Source organism: Neodiprion pinetum, chromosome 5 (genome assembly GCF_021155775.2).
Source record: "Neodiprion pinetum isolate iyNeoPine1 chromosome 5, iyNeoPine1.2, whole genome shotgun sequence".
Taxonomy (NCBI): domain Eukaryota; kingdom Metazoa; phylum Arthropoda; class Insecta; order Hymenoptera; family Diprionidae; genus Neodiprion; species Neodiprion pinetum.
In genome coordinates, this window is record NC_060236.1 from 30,404,456 (window position 1) to 30,421,971 (window position 17,516).

The 17,516-nt window shown below is 36.4% G+C and overlaps 2 protein-coding genes and 1 long non-coding RNA gene across 13 annotated transcripts in view; 1 reads left to right on the top strand and 2 right to left on the bottom strand.

The window, feature by feature from the left end:
- The window catches only part of LOC124220583 (uncharacterized), a 37,142-nt gene extending 35,723 nt beyond the window's left edge, over positions 1-1,419 (bottom strand). For both annotated transcript variants that reach the window (XM_069136753.1, XM_046629706.2), the window contains exon 1: positions 1,023-1,419. The gene's annotated coding sequence lies outside the window, so the exon portion shown is untranslated. The remainder of the gene's footprint in view (positions 1-1,022) is intronic.
- A 188-nt stretch (positions 1,420-1,607) lies between these two features.
- On the top strand, positions 1,608-5,499 carry LOC138190976 (uncharacterized). Its single transcript, XR_011177145.1, has 3 exons — positions 1,608-1,974; positions 2,134-2,268; positions 2,352-5,499. It is a non-coding gene; the product is annotated as an uncharacterized lncRNA (long non-coding RNA).
- On the bottom strand, positions 3,062-17,427 carry LOC124220361 (MAP kinase-activated protein kinase 2). 10 transcript variants are annotated; one of them, XM_046629123.2, is made up of 10 exons: positions 17,258-17,427; positions 15,550-15,628; positions 13,197-13,515; positions 8,738-8,877; positions 8,317-8,381; positions 7,947-8,054; positions 7,657-7,755; positions 7,482-7,557; positions 6,941-7,151; positions 3,062-6,829 (listed from the first exon to the last, which is right to left on the bottom strand). In XM_046629123.2, exons 2-10 carry the CDS (start codon positions 15,585-15,587, stop codon positions 6,590-6,592), a joined length of 1,296 nt encoding a protein of 431 aa, XP_046485079.1. In that variant the 5' UTR covers positions 15,588-15,628; positions 17,258-17,427; the 3' UTR covers positions 3,062-6,589. The 10 variants fall into 10 exon arrangements, with proteins under 10 accessions (XP_046485079.1, XP_046485077.1, XP_046485076.1 ...); XM_046629121.2 differs by having other exon boundaries at positions 17,198-17,427; XM_046629120.2 differs by having other exon boundaries at positions 16,991-17,427.
- Between the last annotated feature and the right edge of the window lie 89 nt (positions 17,428-17,516).

Sequence of the window (17,516 nt, forward strand, 5' to 3'; positions counted from 1 at the left end):
TCTTCTATCCTCATTTTTCTCGCTATCAGCTTTCATCTAACTGTGACTTCCCCGCAGCTTGATCGAATCACCGAAAGTCTGATTCACCGTATACACGCAGCGAAGTTTGCGGAACCTCTGATATTCAAGGGGAAGAATAGTATGTTGTTTAACGAGGAGGCAAAATCGGTCTTTCGGGCTGAGCGTAAGTTTGCAATATTAGTCGTAGGTGAACACGCGTACGGGTCAAAGGCGAGTGAGATTTTAAACTTTTACAAAACATGCTTGAGTTATATAATATCATGTATATGACCAGAGCATGTTTTACGCGTTTTTCCATGCGTGTTCTCCGTATACAAGGTATACCCGTTTCTGTGACGGTCGAGTGAGTTTGCGAATGCGCGTGCGCTGAGTATAGAAAAGACTACTTCCAAGTCCTAGGAGTTAAAAGTGGTCTTTTCTGTACAGCGCGTACGCGCTGTCGCGAACAAATCTTACATTACGCGACCCTAACCGCAATTCCTGCTTCGTGAAAAAACGCGGAATATACTCTCGTTGTATACAAAATCGCGTGCACCAAGGTGACAACGGTCTTTTCGTCTCGCCTATTTGCAATATTCGTCTTCGGCTCGTCAAGCATACGCTCGGACCGAACAGACAAAGTTTGCCTCCTTGTTATACAATATATACTGTTTTACGAATACGGGATATTGAAATTTAAGAAGGATTGTTATGTTCTTTGATGTTATACTGATGAATAAGAATTCTCGACCTCGTATATAATCTATTATAGAATCTTGGTGATCTGTCAATTAAGTAAACGTATTTTTAGTTAACGTTTCGACCCGGATATGGGCCCTCCTCAGAACGATTGATTTATTTAACTGTCAAGAACAACAGAAATTTTTTTTTATAAATAATAATACTAGAATTAATCAGACATTAAATATTGTAGATGTAATACTCTTAGGGCTATTATATATTATTGGTTAGTAAGAACATTTTGATTAATTGAAAAAAGAATGGCTTTAAGTGTTATTTACCTTTTTTTATAAGTAAGTGGACTAAGATGTAGTCGAATTCACAATTTACAATTAGTGGAGACAATGTTCTTTGAGTGACGGTAGTCAATGTCAATCTTCTAGTTATTTTACATGTAGGAGTTAATAGTTGGAAGTCATTAATTAAAAAGATTAAAGAACTATGTTTCTTCACAGTCAGTATGTCATTGTGTTAAAAGGTTTTTAAAGAAGGTCTTTTTAGCAGTAAAATTAATTTGCAAGTGTCCAAGAAGTGGAGGTAGGCTCTTTATGACTATGTTCCACATGTCTAACCAAAAATTATTGTTGGTTGAACCGATTGGGTCAACAGGTGAATAACGACTGATGGGAGAAACAAATATGATCCAGAGTGAAGGTGAACCTAATATAAACAATTATACAGAAAAACAATAAATATTTTGTGAAAAAAATTATGTAGAAAGAACTGTGTTATGGGGACAAAAAATTTTTTCGTATCTAGTTGAGGTTAAACAATATTTGTTGTGTGGCCGGAGATTAGAGGTTTGTAAATATTACTTAAATGTTCAACATCTTGTCTAAGATTAACGGAATTGGTGTGACCTTCACTCTGGATCATATTTGTTTCTCCCATCAGTCGTTATTCACCTGTTGACCCAATCGGTTCAACCAACAATAATTTTTGGTTAGACATGTGGAACATAGTCATAAAGAGCCTACCTCCACTTCTTGGACACTTGCAAATTAATTTTACTGCTAAAAAGACCTTCTTTAAAAACCTTTTAACACAATGACATACTGACTGTGAAGAAACATAGTTCTTTAATCTTTTTAATTAATGACTTCCAACTATTAACTCCTACATGTAAAATAACTAGAAGATTGACATTGACTACCGTCACTCAAAGAACATTGTCTCCACTAATTGTAAATTGTGAATTCGACTACATCTTAGTCCACTTACTTATAAAAAAAGGTAAATAACACTTAAAGCCATTCTTTTTTCAATTAATCAAAATGTTCTTACTAACCAATAATATATAATAGCCCTAAGAGTATTACATCTACAATATTTAATGTCTGATTACTTCTAGTATTATTATTTATAAAAAAAATTTTTTGTTGTTCTTGACAGTTAAATAAATAAATCGTTCTGAGGAGGGCCCATATCCGGGTCGAAACGTTAACTAAAAATACGTTTACTTAATTGACCGATCACCAAGATTCTATAACAGGTTCTTTGATGTTACTTCTCGTACAAATATTATAAGTTCGTATAGTTATATCTCGATATTTATTTTCGTATGGTTTTTTTTTTTTTAATTTATTGTTTAAAAAAAATTCCAATTACAGGTAAAACGATTGTCTGAAGACAAACCGTTTGTTTGTATAATAAGCTATGTGGCGTGGACGGTGAAAATACGTGCACGTGTACACACAGGTTCCGTTATAAATCAATCGCAACGAAAGCGAACGCTTCCGACTGACCGAATAGGGTTCTATACCGTGGATACATGCGGTAAGTACCGTAGCCAAGCCTCGTCGCGGGGGGTCAGCGATCGGGTCATGGGGTGCCAGGTCAACTTCTCTTCGTCTGGCGGCGCGCGGCGGCGGCAGAGGCCCGTAAGCTCGACGATGAATGAATCCCTGCACATCAATGGAACGAGTCGGCGCCTGCGCAGAAGTCGGTTATGCGGCTTCACGCTCGTCCGCTTTCCGGTATCTCCACTTGCAGCATCACAGGCGTTTTACTTCAACTCGGCTAAATAAATATGCCTGATCAAATCAATATGCCAATGATTACAGTCAAGCGTATGATGTTATTATCGAAATAATTTCTGGATACGTTTAGAGTAACAGCAGAAATTTTTTTAAAATGTTTATACAGAGAATAAATTTTTAACAAATTAGGTATGCGCCTGTGAACCGGCAATCAAGAAATAAATTACGGCTAGGCCGGTTTTGTTGCCTATCCACTGGCGTTTCAAAAACTAGTTTTTAGGTACAATATTACAGTCTGAGGTCATGGTAGATCGAAACAAAAAAAATCCAAAATAAATATCACATACTAAATGTATTTTTATTATTCTTGATTAAAGTATAAGTATAATATTGTAATTTGTATAAGTAATAATCCAACAGCCTAGCTATGACGACGGATAAGGTTACTACAGACGTAAGATTGTGTACCTTTTTTTAAGTGTCAACATTTTGGCGCGATTAATAATGCGAGGAAAAATTTTTGTGTTGTATTCAGAACTCAGTTGCATGAAAATTAATTGTTTGCAATGACATTGATTACGTCGTCTGTCGTGATATCTTTCCATTCTACATAATGATACGTAATGATTAATATATACCTATATATTTCTATAATATTAGACAAGTGATGATCACAAAGATTAATACATTATTATAGTAATCGATAACAAGTAAGTTTACATCAGACTATTATTCATATCAAATTCTTACTAATCATATTATTATGTGTATCTCGAAGTTGTTTTAAAATATTTGCAGATATATATTAATTACAGATTCGAGGTATAGCTCTTTCTCATACTCTAACCCAAGTCTTGATCCCCAAAAAATAACACTCGCACAGAGTACGACAAATCATTACAATTAGTCCGTACGAGTTTCATTTCGAGGGGTACAAGTAGGTCGATGTAGAAGTATTAAGTGTTCGCAAAGTATTATTCAAAACTTCCGCCATGCAGCGTATTCTTCAAAGTTCGCATTGATAAAAATAATAATAAACGAGGTCAAGCAGAAAAAGAGAATGAAGCAAAGGAGAAATGAGGAATAATAAAATAAAAATAATATTATTGAAAGGGATGATGTTAAATTCTACTAGTATTTATTTATATTCTTATAGAATAATATAGTCACCTAAGTTATTAAATTAAGTAGTTTGGCCAAAGTTGAAATAGAGATGGAAAGCCATGTATTTGGCTATGAGTTTCTGGATTTTTTCTTCGTTCTACCAAATGCAACAAGCGGAATGCCGTGTAGGAACACGAGGCCGTAAAAAACGGCAAACTACAACGAAAAAATGAAAAATCTTCAATTTGTGACCCGTTATTTTCAGTTTATGAAAACTTCATGTATTTCATGCACGCAAGTCTAAAAATATTATTGTTTGGTGAATTGGATTATCGAGAGAAATAAAAAAACAATAGTCTAGCATACTATCGATATTGTAACTTCAGCAAAATATTAATCATTGTGTACTATTGTTATTATTAATTTCTTTATCACTTATCCTATTTCCTTATATAGATTTTATACTACTGTTCTATTTTCAACCACGCAACCAGTAACAGGATATAATATTATATACGAACGATCGTATTTGACGACAACTAGAGATATATGCCTATATTTTCAACAAACAATTTATAATCATTATCATTACGATTATTACCTAAATTGACGTGTGAGCATATCCGACTATAATAATGTATGTATATAATTAAATGCGCTAGACAGCTTAGTCGTAGTTAGCCTCAGTCATAAGAACGGTTAAAAAATATACATATAATATACCTAGATAGTATATTCTAAGCACTGCCTTTATGCGATTCGATTGATCGGTAGCTCTTTAACTTCTAAACGGATTCACTTAGCGCAGCGTAGGCTTTTTAGATAGATATATAGGTTGAGGTATCCTACAGAATCGTCTTCCGGATTTTTTTTTGCAAGGTTTTTATTTTTCTATTAATGAACACGATTTTACTTTATGAAATTGAAATGAAACTGTCACCGTTATTTATAAGCATTGAAAAGCAGTTCCAATTTTTTTGTTTTTTCCTTTGTACCTTGCACTCTCAGACTGAAAAAATTCAGTTTAGGCACTTCTGTAACTCGCATTCGTAACGATTTCACAATGTATCTTCAAGTATAATTTATTTTTTTAATATCAGCACCGTTTTTCTTTGCTTCCTTTAGTTTGTTCTTTGCTTATCCTTATCTCTATCTCCATCATTAGCAAAAGTTTGTACCGAATGATATATTCCTCGCTTTACAATACTTTTCAATTGAAAATATCACCTATTAGGCTCTCGTTATTTGTTATTACAGAAAAACTATCTCTCAGTATATACGTGTATGTTTGTATCTGTCTGATTCCCTATTCTGTGGGATAAGAATCTTCAATGTATGAATGAATACGTAAAATATAATATTCAAGTGTAAAGCGGTTTTCTACTGCAAATGGTTGTTCTCATTGACGTTCTGAATTAATACTCAAGTAGTACATTATGCTAATTGTTATACGTTCGACTCGACATTTCGTACTTATAGGGAATATCAGTGGCCTCTTAAAAATATTCTTGAGAAATTTCGGTACCTCAAAGATATTTCCCTTCTTTTAAGAAGAGCCTCGAATTCACTAGTGATGTAAAAACCACGAAGCTCTTGAAATCCGTCATTTTTTATTTTATCTTAAACGTTGAATAAGATTGAAATGTATGTAATTGAGGGAAAACCCCAAAAGTTGTACATTTCTCAAAAAAGAAAGTTAGAATACGTGAAAACAATGCGATCATTTACACAAAATCAATGATTAGTTTCGTTTGTAGTTAGCCTGATGCGTCAAAATTCCGAACACTACTCGCTCTGTCAAAGACAGAAAAATGTCGGAAACACCTTAATGTTCGATTTGACTAATATATTTTCATTCATCTGTTACTCTAACAATTACTCACACCTAGAAAATAATTCCTACGATCAAGACTTCAAAACGGAAGTTCTCTTTCGGTTGCACGTATATGAAAGTTCTAAATTCTCATGACAATTCCTTTTTTCTAGCTTATCAAAACTTTCCAAAAAACTCTGAATCTACGGGACGGGATTTTCGAATCTTCTCGAGAGTTATTTGAAATGATATCAGAAATTTTTCTTAAGTTTAATAAAAATTGCTTTACACCAGATTCCACGTCATGTGACTTCCAGTTTCCCGTTCCAATTACCCGATAATGTTCTCTCGACGATCGGACAGCGGAAAAAAGTAGATTTCGAGGTCTGGACTAGTCTTAGAATGTTGGAAATTTTGCTTACAATATAATTCCTCAAGGATATCCCTCGCGACCAGTCAAAACGCAGAAATCGATACGTCTCTTCCATCTTCCAGTCACGATCAAAGAGAGTGGAAGGAAATATTTAGCATTCGCCCATGGTTAGCCCGTATCTCGTTATCGTCTCGATAGACGTAAACACGCAGTTAAATATGTAAAAATATGTATATGCATGTATAAAAATTTCGTTCTCAAATTCGATTGTGTATTAACTCTCACTTAGTCTCTTTTATCCACGGTGTGCACAACTAACTGAAGAACACGCCGTTATAAGTTTGAAATAATAATTTGTTCGTCGGCTCTTGTTGTAATATAGCTTCGTATTATAATATTATAATAATTATTATCTTCCTTTCCTCAGTTGTTTTGCTTTCTTTTCTATACTAAAGTATGAAATTGTTAGAACATAATCCTAACCGTTAAAAGACTGTAACCAACGAACCTAGGAAGAAACGTAATAATACGTTTGCGATTACTGTCGTCTCTTATCCCGGCGCGAATTAAGGCGTTGTTCTAGGAAGCTGGCGTCGGGTTCGACGGTGGCGTTACGGTGTTAGCCTGCCGGGCACGCCTGCGTTTGTCCAGCAAAGCATTATTCGTGTTGTCCAATTGCTTCAACCCTGCGGTGTCGTAGTCGACTCGCATCGTAGCAAGGGATCTGGTCATTTCCTCTTGCACTTCAGGCCAGAGTTCCTCTCCTTCGCGAAGCACTCGCCCAGTGTGAAGCGGAGTGGCTGGCACTTCAGTGTGCTTCTATTGTACATCGCCAAGAAGAAGAAAATAAACAGAGATTAATGAGATATGAAAAGCAAGATCACCATAGCCTTTCAACCATGTTTTTTTAGATTGTTTCGTCACTCTTACCGAAATCCACTTGTTCCGCATAACTTGATCGATGTGTAGCCTTTGAGCAGGATCTGTGCACAGCATTTCCTTGATCAGATCACGCGCATCCTGACTAACGTTCGACCACTCTGGTGCCGGGAAATCGTACTGACCAAGCCTGATCCTTCTCTTCATTCCAGGGGAAATAGCCAAGCCGTGATTACTGTAAAAAGGCGGAAAACCACAGAGCCTGAAAAGAGAAAACAACGTGGTCAAACTTCTCCTAGACTTTAAGTAATACTAAAGATGGTTTTAAATGTCGATGTGATAGAATATTTCGCCTGAAAATGTAATGAATTAAGGGAAAAAATATATGGATACATATATCAAGATCAACACAGACATCTGTGTTGTCACTTTGAAATCATAAGCATTCTGATTAGATAATATAGCGATAGGGAGGTTGATTGCCCGCCTTGTACAAAGCAATAGCATAGTATAGTAGTTATACTGTGTTAATTTATAACGATTCAAAGATAGGAGTAATATGATAAATCGAATTATTGTAATTCTTACTTACAGTATGTACATGATCACACCCAGTGACCAAATATCGCAGCTCTTGTCGTACTTGTCAGGTCCCAAAACTTCTGGAGCTGCAAGAAAAACAAATTTGACAATGAAACATTTACTTTTCATAAGCTACTTGATTTCTTATTATATCATGTATCCAAGTCATGTTCTTTGAGACTTACCGACATAGTAAGGAGTGTAACACGGAGTTTGCAGAGTGTCTTTCAAATGTGTCTCCTTTGCAAAACCAAAGTCTGTGAGCTTGAGAATTCCTGTGATGTCTGAAAATATTATCAAAAGGTAAATGAAAGAGTAATGATGCATTGAGTAGTGCGTAATTGTGTTATAAATGAAGAAGAAGGCAGGAAGAAGAGTGGTTTATATAATATTTTTATGAGGAAACACAAAGAATGTGTGGAAATTTCTACTCTATACCTATAATATTTACGTATTAATACGATTATAATATTACCAGGCTTCGAGTAAAGTAGATTTTCCGGCTTTAGGTCTCTATGAGCGATGTTCATGTCGTGCAGATGTTTCACAGCTATGCATATCTCGTACATTATTTGTGCCGCCTCTGAAACATATTATAATTAATCAATCACTCTAATAAGGTTGGCAACTCGACATCCCAACGTATTTATTTCTGAGCGTGACAAGCTGAGTATTCAAATCGTGCACATTATAGAAACACATAAATTCTCTCACTATTATACGACGCTTGCAAGCCTTTTAAATCGTGTTTTAAACCCGTACAAGATGGGCGCGACTATTTTTTTCCTTGTCAATATTACGACGCAGCAAAAAACATCAAAGATCATGAAAACTTTGACAATTACCTCTTTCCGTAAAAGCTCCGTCCTGTCGGTCCTGTATCCTCTGAAACAACTCGCCTCCTTCCATGCTGAAAAGAAAAAAAAAGTCATTAAATGAAATATGAACAATTTTCAACGGCAAGCGAAATATCTTACATTATGAGAAATGCAAGGAGCGGACAAAATGGCGACACGAGAACGTCCACCTCGTAACTTCAGGTGCAGCGTTTTCTTAGCGAGCTCAGAAGTCATTGAAAAAATTTATTACGTAGGTTTATCCAAGGTCTGCACGACCGAAAAACGTCGGTATTATGGACGTCGAAACATTAAGGGGAGCGGAAATTGCGTAACAAATTCTGTCCTCGATCTTGATGGGACATCGGCCATGTTTGTGTACCGTATAACGCCGGCAAAACGCTAACAAGATCTGTAATATTTTTCTCACCATTCCATCACGACGAGTAAACACTTGTTACCGCTGTACGTATTCTCGTACACATCCTTCACTTGTACTATATGACGACAGTGGGAGGCCCTCCAGTGCAATTCCACTTCTCTCCTAGCTTTCGTACAGTCGTGCAATACCTGCAATTCACACGTATAAATGATGACACTGTTTTCCTTGCTTTACGACCAGAGTATAAATTAAGAACGAGAATCGGGTGAAAATTTAAACTAGTTATGTATCCATGACACCGACAATAGAGCCCCGGAGAAATAATTTTTACGAGATTGAAGTTCGCAAGTACGTTATTTTAACAAGCACTTTCACGAAAATTCATATTGTTTACAGATTTCAGCATTCTTTTAAATCCAGTAAAGCTCAGTATAGCATTACCAAATTCATCATACTTTGCAATTTCAACGCCTTCGGTTATTCTGAAGTTGCACAATACTGTTGTTTTTTTTTTTTTTTTAACGTTTATTAGGTCAATGTTACTTTAACCATACGATCTTTCCAGGAAACGGGACAGAAATGTCCAGTTCTCGAGATCCGGGTACAAAATCTGGGCGTTGAATGAACTCGGACGAAAGCAACGACCGCAGACTTGGTCGATATGCATCGGACTTGAGCTTGGTTTAAAAAAAGTTGGACCACGTTCCGAGCATTCCTCAGCCCATGCGGTTTATACCTAAATCATCACCTTGCAAGCAAGTTTACTTTTCAATTAAAATTTCACAGCCAGTTTACGTGTTAGAGTGAATTTCTTTTTTATACATTATACCTACACACGTATGTATCTCTTTCATATTATAAATAATCGATCTTTATCTGTCCATAATGATGAATCAATCGAGGGTAAAAACGAAGTTATTGGGAATCACATGATGATATCACGTTCGCTCGTGCGAAATCGCGGTGGTTTCCGCTTATTTAGTTTTTATTTATTTTTTTCTTCATGTTGGTTCCTCTGTCGTCACGATAACGCTATCTCCGTGGAGTGCAATTTCGCGAATAGACATATAAAAGAAATGACGTACGAGTACAAGTAGTGTTGATTACACGATAATGGGCACGTTTTTAAGAAGGTTTTGGTTGGCCAAAAATCGATCTCTTTTTACTGATTTCAATACGAGATATAGTCGTACATTGAGTATTTATAAAATATATTGTATTCGTAAGCAGGGCAGATCTATTTAAAATACAAAAATAGAAAATACTGTTATTGTAAACAAAAGCTTAGATATCGAAGCTTCGTTTAAGGTTTCGTTTTAAAATTGTTAAAAATCTATAGTAATTCCGATCGATTCCAACTAACGATAATTCATTTTATGCAGACGACTGTTTTCTACAAATTCACTCGAATTTTATCGATAATACACATCATGGCCTGCATTGTGGTAATATCTTGGCATGCTGTATTTTCTTTCTTGAAATTTCAAGGCGACTGCGAAAACGTCATTCTCCAATACCGTATTTTCGCGAAATGATCGTACGCCTTTCGTGAGTACATTGTGTACTTTATACCTATGCAGACGTGACTCAAGTGACGGTAAATCAGAAGACTGTGTTTTATTTATACATACATAGATGGATTGGACGTGTTTGAAAAGTATTAAACGTTCTGCAGTCATGGGCGATTTTTTTTCCGACGTCAACGCAAATGTCTATAACCACATACCACATACCATTTACGACTTTACGATTTTACGTCTAGAGGATACAGCGATAATGTTCTCACACTCTTCGACATAGATATTCGTATGTATAATATGTACGGATATGCATGTATAAATGTAAACTTGTACACATGCCGATATATGTTACGTAACAAGGAGAGTTGACAGTAATTTTTCCATAATAGCCAAATTATACGCAATGAATGTCAAAACGATTGCGTCTTGACTTATTTTCAGTTAAATTTTCAGCATTCATGTTACTCTCTACCTTTTGCTGTATTCCCATCAGATTATAAAAAAATTTTACAACAATGATTGTATCCGATTGAATGATTTCTTTTCCTGTTTCTTTACCTGCTTCTCGTATTCTATATTCAACTCGAAGATTCTTATAATAATACTCTTTAATAGGCTTGTAAAAGTAAATACAATTTGCATAATGGATTCTCACACGGTTATTTCCACCGAGGAACAGAGCGAGAATGACTACATGCGGCGGCAAGAGTTCAGTGGGAAAGAAAAGAATAGAGAAATCTGATTTTTGTTTTTCATGTTTTTGTACAACATCGATTCAACGATTTTGCAATGATTATACCTATAACACGTGGAGCTTCGGGCATTCGCATTACTTTTTGCTAGTAACGCATATATTGCGAAATCGCATTAACAGACTGTTCCTGCAACACTTCATTTATATCATCATTCATAAACGATCCTGCCACGTGTGGCGAATAATATATAATTCTCACTAATTTCTTCCCCAATTGAAATCATTTCAATCGATGACAATTTTTTTTTCCTGTATCATTATGGTACAAGGAAGTTCCGCATACAAGATATTTACTCGAGCGGAAGACGATCATGCAACTACTTTGGAAGTTCCCGTGAAGTCCGTAAAAAGACGTGGACAGTTTTTTCCTTCTCGATATTGACCGTGAACTTTATTCTAAAACTAGAAATTAACCGTGACTTGATGGACTTGTAAGTCGATACTTCCGGACATGATTGTTTCTCCTCAAAATAGGCGATTGATAAAACGGACGAAAAAAATATTGACGTACGTACCGCAGATAAGAAAGACAATTATAGAAATAGAAGAAAAACGTAGAAGAATACAATGACTCGTAATGTTTACACAGGCGAATCGAAGAACAGAAAAACAATGTGAACGGAAAGATATCAAGATAGTTCTTATAATTCTTTCCGTTGCAGTGAAAGGTCAAGTTAATTCCACGAATCTACAATATTTATATAAGCACACAAATATATCTTCTGTCCAAACAACAATCATTCAATTAATATTTACGGTGCGCGGAAAAAGTTTGGGTATCATCCCTCCAACTATTCTGATGACGTCAACCGTTTTCACGTGACCTACACATAAGCAAGTAACTGGTGCAGAAACAATAAAATGGCAGTCGATACATTCGGCATATCCTTTTGTTTATCCGTCCGTAGCAGCATATAAACGATTCATGACGATTACTAGTGGGCATTATGAGTTGTCTGTGACAACTGATATACGCTGCGTTATAATACACGCATATAATGTACTATAAGTTGGTATGAAATACGAAGGTTGCATTCCTACGTGAGACTGTTTGCTTAGTACATACGTACACACGCTTCAAACCATCCTAATTTGTAATTCAAGCACATTCTCAACGAGACCACGACAAAATGTAATTATTGCTGACAGCGGATCAGATTCGCTGTAGTTTGGTCCCGTTCACCTTTATATTTATTGCTTTGCCGCGAAATGCTGTTCCGCAATCATTTGAATCGTCGTACTGTTTTTTTTTTGTTTCCTTCATCGGACTTTTCAGAACCGAACACCGTCACTATAGTGAGGTATTTCTTACTATTTGCAACGAATTGGAGAGTAATTACTATCAATAAAATATCGCCCTTGCGGCGGAAAAAAGGAAATCATTGATTTTAGGACCGCCATGTTTGTTTGAAACCGAAGAATCCGCGTCTCGATCTTAAAATATTGCATCTTCGCAATAACCAGAGACAGTGAATCTCTCTATCAGTTAGTGGGCTGGTTCTCCGATCACAAAATCGGTGATATGTGACGAAAAAAGACCGTAACGGGCCTTAAAAAACGCGAAGTGGGAGCCGGGCGGGGATTTTCTTAACTATCATACTCGTCGTCGTATTTCACGCTATTTTAGCAACGCGTGCGCAGTTCTTTCGATCGGCCCAGCGACCGCAGCTCCCAAATTAATGCTACTTCAAGGCTGTCAGAGTCTAAGCCACAAAATAACTATTCAACTTGCAGGAATCAGGGAATACTCGGAATATCATACAGCTTACGCAATACCGGAATGTTGCTTTCAGCAAGTATGGATTTGGAATGGCGCGGTGCCTTTCTCGCATAAGGTGATTCAGCCGTGATTGATCCAACTCTATATAATATCATCAATTTCGATTGATAATGAATTACAGATATCTAGATCGTGATTCCGATACTGTCGTCTGTCATTTGGAAAGATATTCAAGGTTCTCTCAAAATGAGTTTCAGACATATTGTGTAATAACACTTCGCCTCAAATCTGTAGAAACATTGCAGGAATGTTTTTGTTTCTCTTTATTATTCATTAATTGCAATCGGGAAGAGACTGACCCCAGTTTGAATGAGTCATTCGCAGATGACGTAGGCACATACCTATGTACGTACATGTATGCACTATCCATAAACTTGAGACGTGGTGTTAAACACGGATTGTTTGTTTCTCCACGTCTATTTTTCACCCGATTATTCGAAAAGGGTCACTCACCTTGAGCGCGTATTTAGCTCGAGTCTTTTTGTCGTAACATTGAACGACTTTTCCATTTATCCCAAGTCCCAGAACGTGATTGCTTATCTCGTAGTCGTCGACGATGGGGGTTAATTTTGGGAGACGGGTTTCCCCTCTAGTGATAGGACACTCCATGACTGTCTTTCTCTTCGATGCTTTGCTGCAGGGATTTCCTTTACCGACTTTTTCCTTTTCCTTATTCTTTTTATCAGACCGAACGTCGACCTCAGTTTCACTCAGACTCGACTTGACGATTTTCTTTTGCTTCTTGGTGGTTCCTCGAGCTCCTTCCGCTTTTCTACGAAACAATCATTGCCGACCAACTTATTATTAGCCGTGAGATCATTCTCGCTACTTTCACACCAAATCCGTTTTAAAGGCTATATCACATTTGGGAGGGATTCTGAATTTACTTAATTGTATAAAGAAGTGAGAAATGTGATGTGTACGTTTTTTTTTTTTTTTTTAGATCATACAATCAATTTCATATGATCCCCATGATATACGCATACATCGAACTTACAATTTACATCTAAACATAGTTTTTATAAGCGTCAATCACAAAACCCTTTTCCCAAACAGAAATCTTGCTTGATCACTCGTTATGTTGTTTCCGCGTGGTATTTATATTCAAAGATTTTCCACCTACAGCTGGGTGAATAATTTGAAAACGTAAATCACATGGAAAAGGAATAAATTAAAAAACCGTTTCAGTGTATATTCTTCGAATTAGAAAAATACGAGCAGAATTGAAGAACGTAAAAATAAGAAGTCCGTAGATTCGTCGTAGCTTCGGCGGAAAGTCCGTTGAAACAATTTGAAGCAAAAACAACGGTTAAACCTTAAGTGATAATCTTGTAGAACAACCTGACGGGAAGTAGTCAAACTGTGCGTATATAGCTGATAATAATTGTTTTACAAAATTTTGTTAGAATTACCAGTAAGAATATTACTACAATTATGTGTTAAAAGCTTCGTAAAAAGAAGAGGAAAGATCGACAACGTAACGAATGATTAAAGATTCTAAAATGAAAAGAAAAACCAAAAAAAAAATATCAACAAAGCAGAAGTTATAAGGATTGGTTAATCGTTTATTGCCATGTATACTTATGCGTTTTCTAAAACAATTTACAAGCGTGATAGTCGTAGATTAGAATATACAGTTACAAATAAATATAGTTAAAATTTCATTATAAAATGGAAACACTGCTGCAGAAATAACGTATTATTATGTAAAGTAACGTATAACATGAGGTAAAAACTTTTTCCTTGTCAAAGTTCCTTGCGTATAATAAGAATAAGATGCATAAAGGAGAGTAGAGAAAGAGAGAGATATTTAAAAATAACACAGCTCTTGACTATCACGGATGCCATCGCCACGTGTTGATTTAATTTAATTATAATAATATACTTAATACGAATATTTGTACAAATTGAAATGTGTACAAATATAGCCGTTGATAACTTTTAATTATGATACTAGAGGACGATAGTAGTTACGATCATTATCACTTTAATTATAACGTCGAAGTGATAAAGCTCTGTAGTATGAGAAGTTAGGATAAATCGGTTGCGGTATAGGAATGCCATGTCTGAGGAGAAATTTCAAATGTTACAACAGACGTTTCGGTAAGATGCGAATTCTCTATTGGGGGAAGAAAAGAAGGAGAAAAGAGTAGAAATAAGTAGGAGATATCCCGTAATGTAACTGACGAATTTGAATTTGAATTTGAATTACGTGATTTATTAGACGGGCTTCGTTAAACTGTTTTTTACACCACGCATGCATGTATTATGTATAAAGTCGATACGTAATAATTCGCGAGAATAAATATCAGTGTATATGAAGAAGCACTGGCGATCGATAATAGACACGAGGTTGAAGTTGGCAAGGTTATCGTAACGAAACATTCGTTAAAAACTTACTATTTTCTTAGTTTTACAATGATTTTTAAGGAACTAAGCTTTCGAAATATGAGTGTGTTTTGTTTCATAACGGATTGATGAATTTCAGACAATTCGAAAATGGCGATATAACGGTTTTTTCTCAACATGAATCGTTACGATAACGTTACCAAGTTCAATATGATCGATAAACAGCATAAACAAGAAGCGTGCCCAACTGCAGTCGCAGATTTAAAAGTAAAAATAATCGAATGACCCAAAACTAAAGAAGGGCATACATGGGATGCGTGTGTGCGAACATGTGCGTGTGTGTGTGTGTGTGTGACATAATTGCAGTATATTTTGAAGAACAAAAGGGAGGCGATTTATTAATAATGTTGTAAGTGAAACGGAGATGGGGAGAAAAAAAATTAAAATTTCACGAGACCTCCAAAACTTCCATTTATTAGACGACGATTTTGGCATTGCTGACCCAGCTCAATTCTCGATAAGTTTCTCCCGAAAAACTGTGGAACACCACGTATGCTATAATATTTATACAATACGGTTGGTATAGACAGGCGTAATTTTGTTGTTGTTAAAAAATAAGTACGGATGAGGGAGAAAAATCGAAATAGTCATAAAATGTAAAAAACAGTAAAAACGTACAGATATTACTGTCTGAGATTGTTAAAGAGCATTAATGCAATAAGTGTAGAAAAACGAAACGACGAAGCGAATCGCATCCTGGTGAAAATCGGTTAGAACCAGAACACCACACGGTAAAAGTAAGTAGTGACAGCGGTGGTTGAGAGAAAAAAGTTTCGGGAAAACCATTTGCACAGGAGGATACTGTTAAGCTTGAGGTATTTGAAATTTACGGCCTCACATACATGATTCCGGTATCACAAGTTATACAGCTACGAACGTATGCATAATATAATATGATGTATGGATATATGATCTATAATGTATGCGTATGCAGTTAGCGCTAGGTGAAAAATTATTCTGCAAATACACCGCATCGTATATTAACAAGTCATATTTATATTCCTTTTCCGTCAACACTTAACAGTTATTACGTATGACAATCTACGGTCTACCGAATACAAATAAAAAACAAAAAAAAAAACATTAAAAAATACGCACAAATACAAAGAAATGGTAGTCGAAACAGCTTTTTTTTATAACTACTCGATTGATCGACGGGTATGAAACACGTTTACTCCTACTTCCGCATGTTAAGTGAAGCGTGATAGATGTTGTGAAGTTGTATTAAGCTCCGTTTTGACTTGTGCTTTTTTGTTTCATAAAACCGGTCTCGATTGTTTTCTAAAACGATTGGACGGGTGAAGACTTTATCAGTCAGGCGACACGCAGCCGTGTTGTGTGCTTTCTTTCTGTTCACAAACCAATGATTGCACACGTTCGCGTAAGTATAACTCGTGCTTCTAACCGTGTATCACAGAAATCAGAAGGAACCACGAGTTGCGGTTCGACGTAGAGGGGCACCATATCTACCTATGCGAACACACATACATAGACTACGTATTGCAGAAGGTGTGTCACGCCAAGGTTCGTAAATATGGAGGTTGAGTTCGACGGTCGGTCGGTAAGCGTAAGGAAATAGTCGACGCGTTTTAATTTCAAACTTTCGGAAGGGAATAGTTTCGACAAAGCTGGAGATTGGCTGATTTTTTAATACCAACCAATCAGATCAGTCTTTCATTTCTCTAGTTTTCAAAATGTGTCAAATAAAACACATCCAGTCTCGCGATATGGGCAAATAGAAAAGGCAACGCGTCGTCATTCTTCACTCGTGCCCACTTTTTTTTTCAATCCTTTTCATTTAACCCCCCCCGCCCCTACCGACGAGCAAAAGAACCTACTTCCATCACAGAAACGTACAGCTTTTGTTATAACCCCGACAATTTCCACCTCGGACGTACTATGCGATGTTGGTATTGTAGGTAGGTATGTACCTACGGGTGTAAGTGTGCACGTATGTACCAACACACGTATCGCGCTATTCACAATTGGATCTCTACATGCACGCGCACTCCGTGTGGCAAATTTACAACGTGCAAATCACTCACTCTACAGTGTCTATCACTCTCCCTCACCGCGCGCAGTTATGATCGATCCTTAATCCTTACTCCGTTTAGAAAAAAAAATTTCAATTCCCCAACAGACTTTTTCGTTTGGACGATGCACTATGGATAATATACTATATCGTTTATTGTATTCCCGTGGCCATCTCTCTTTCTCTCTTAACCTACGAAAAAAGAGAGCGTCTGCCGGACAAGAGACCTCGACGAATTCCCGACTCTGACTGTAAGGCTACAGTCTCGCTGGGAAATTTTTCTTTCCCCTCCTCCTCCCCCCCGCCACGATTCTCCGCCACCACCACGATTC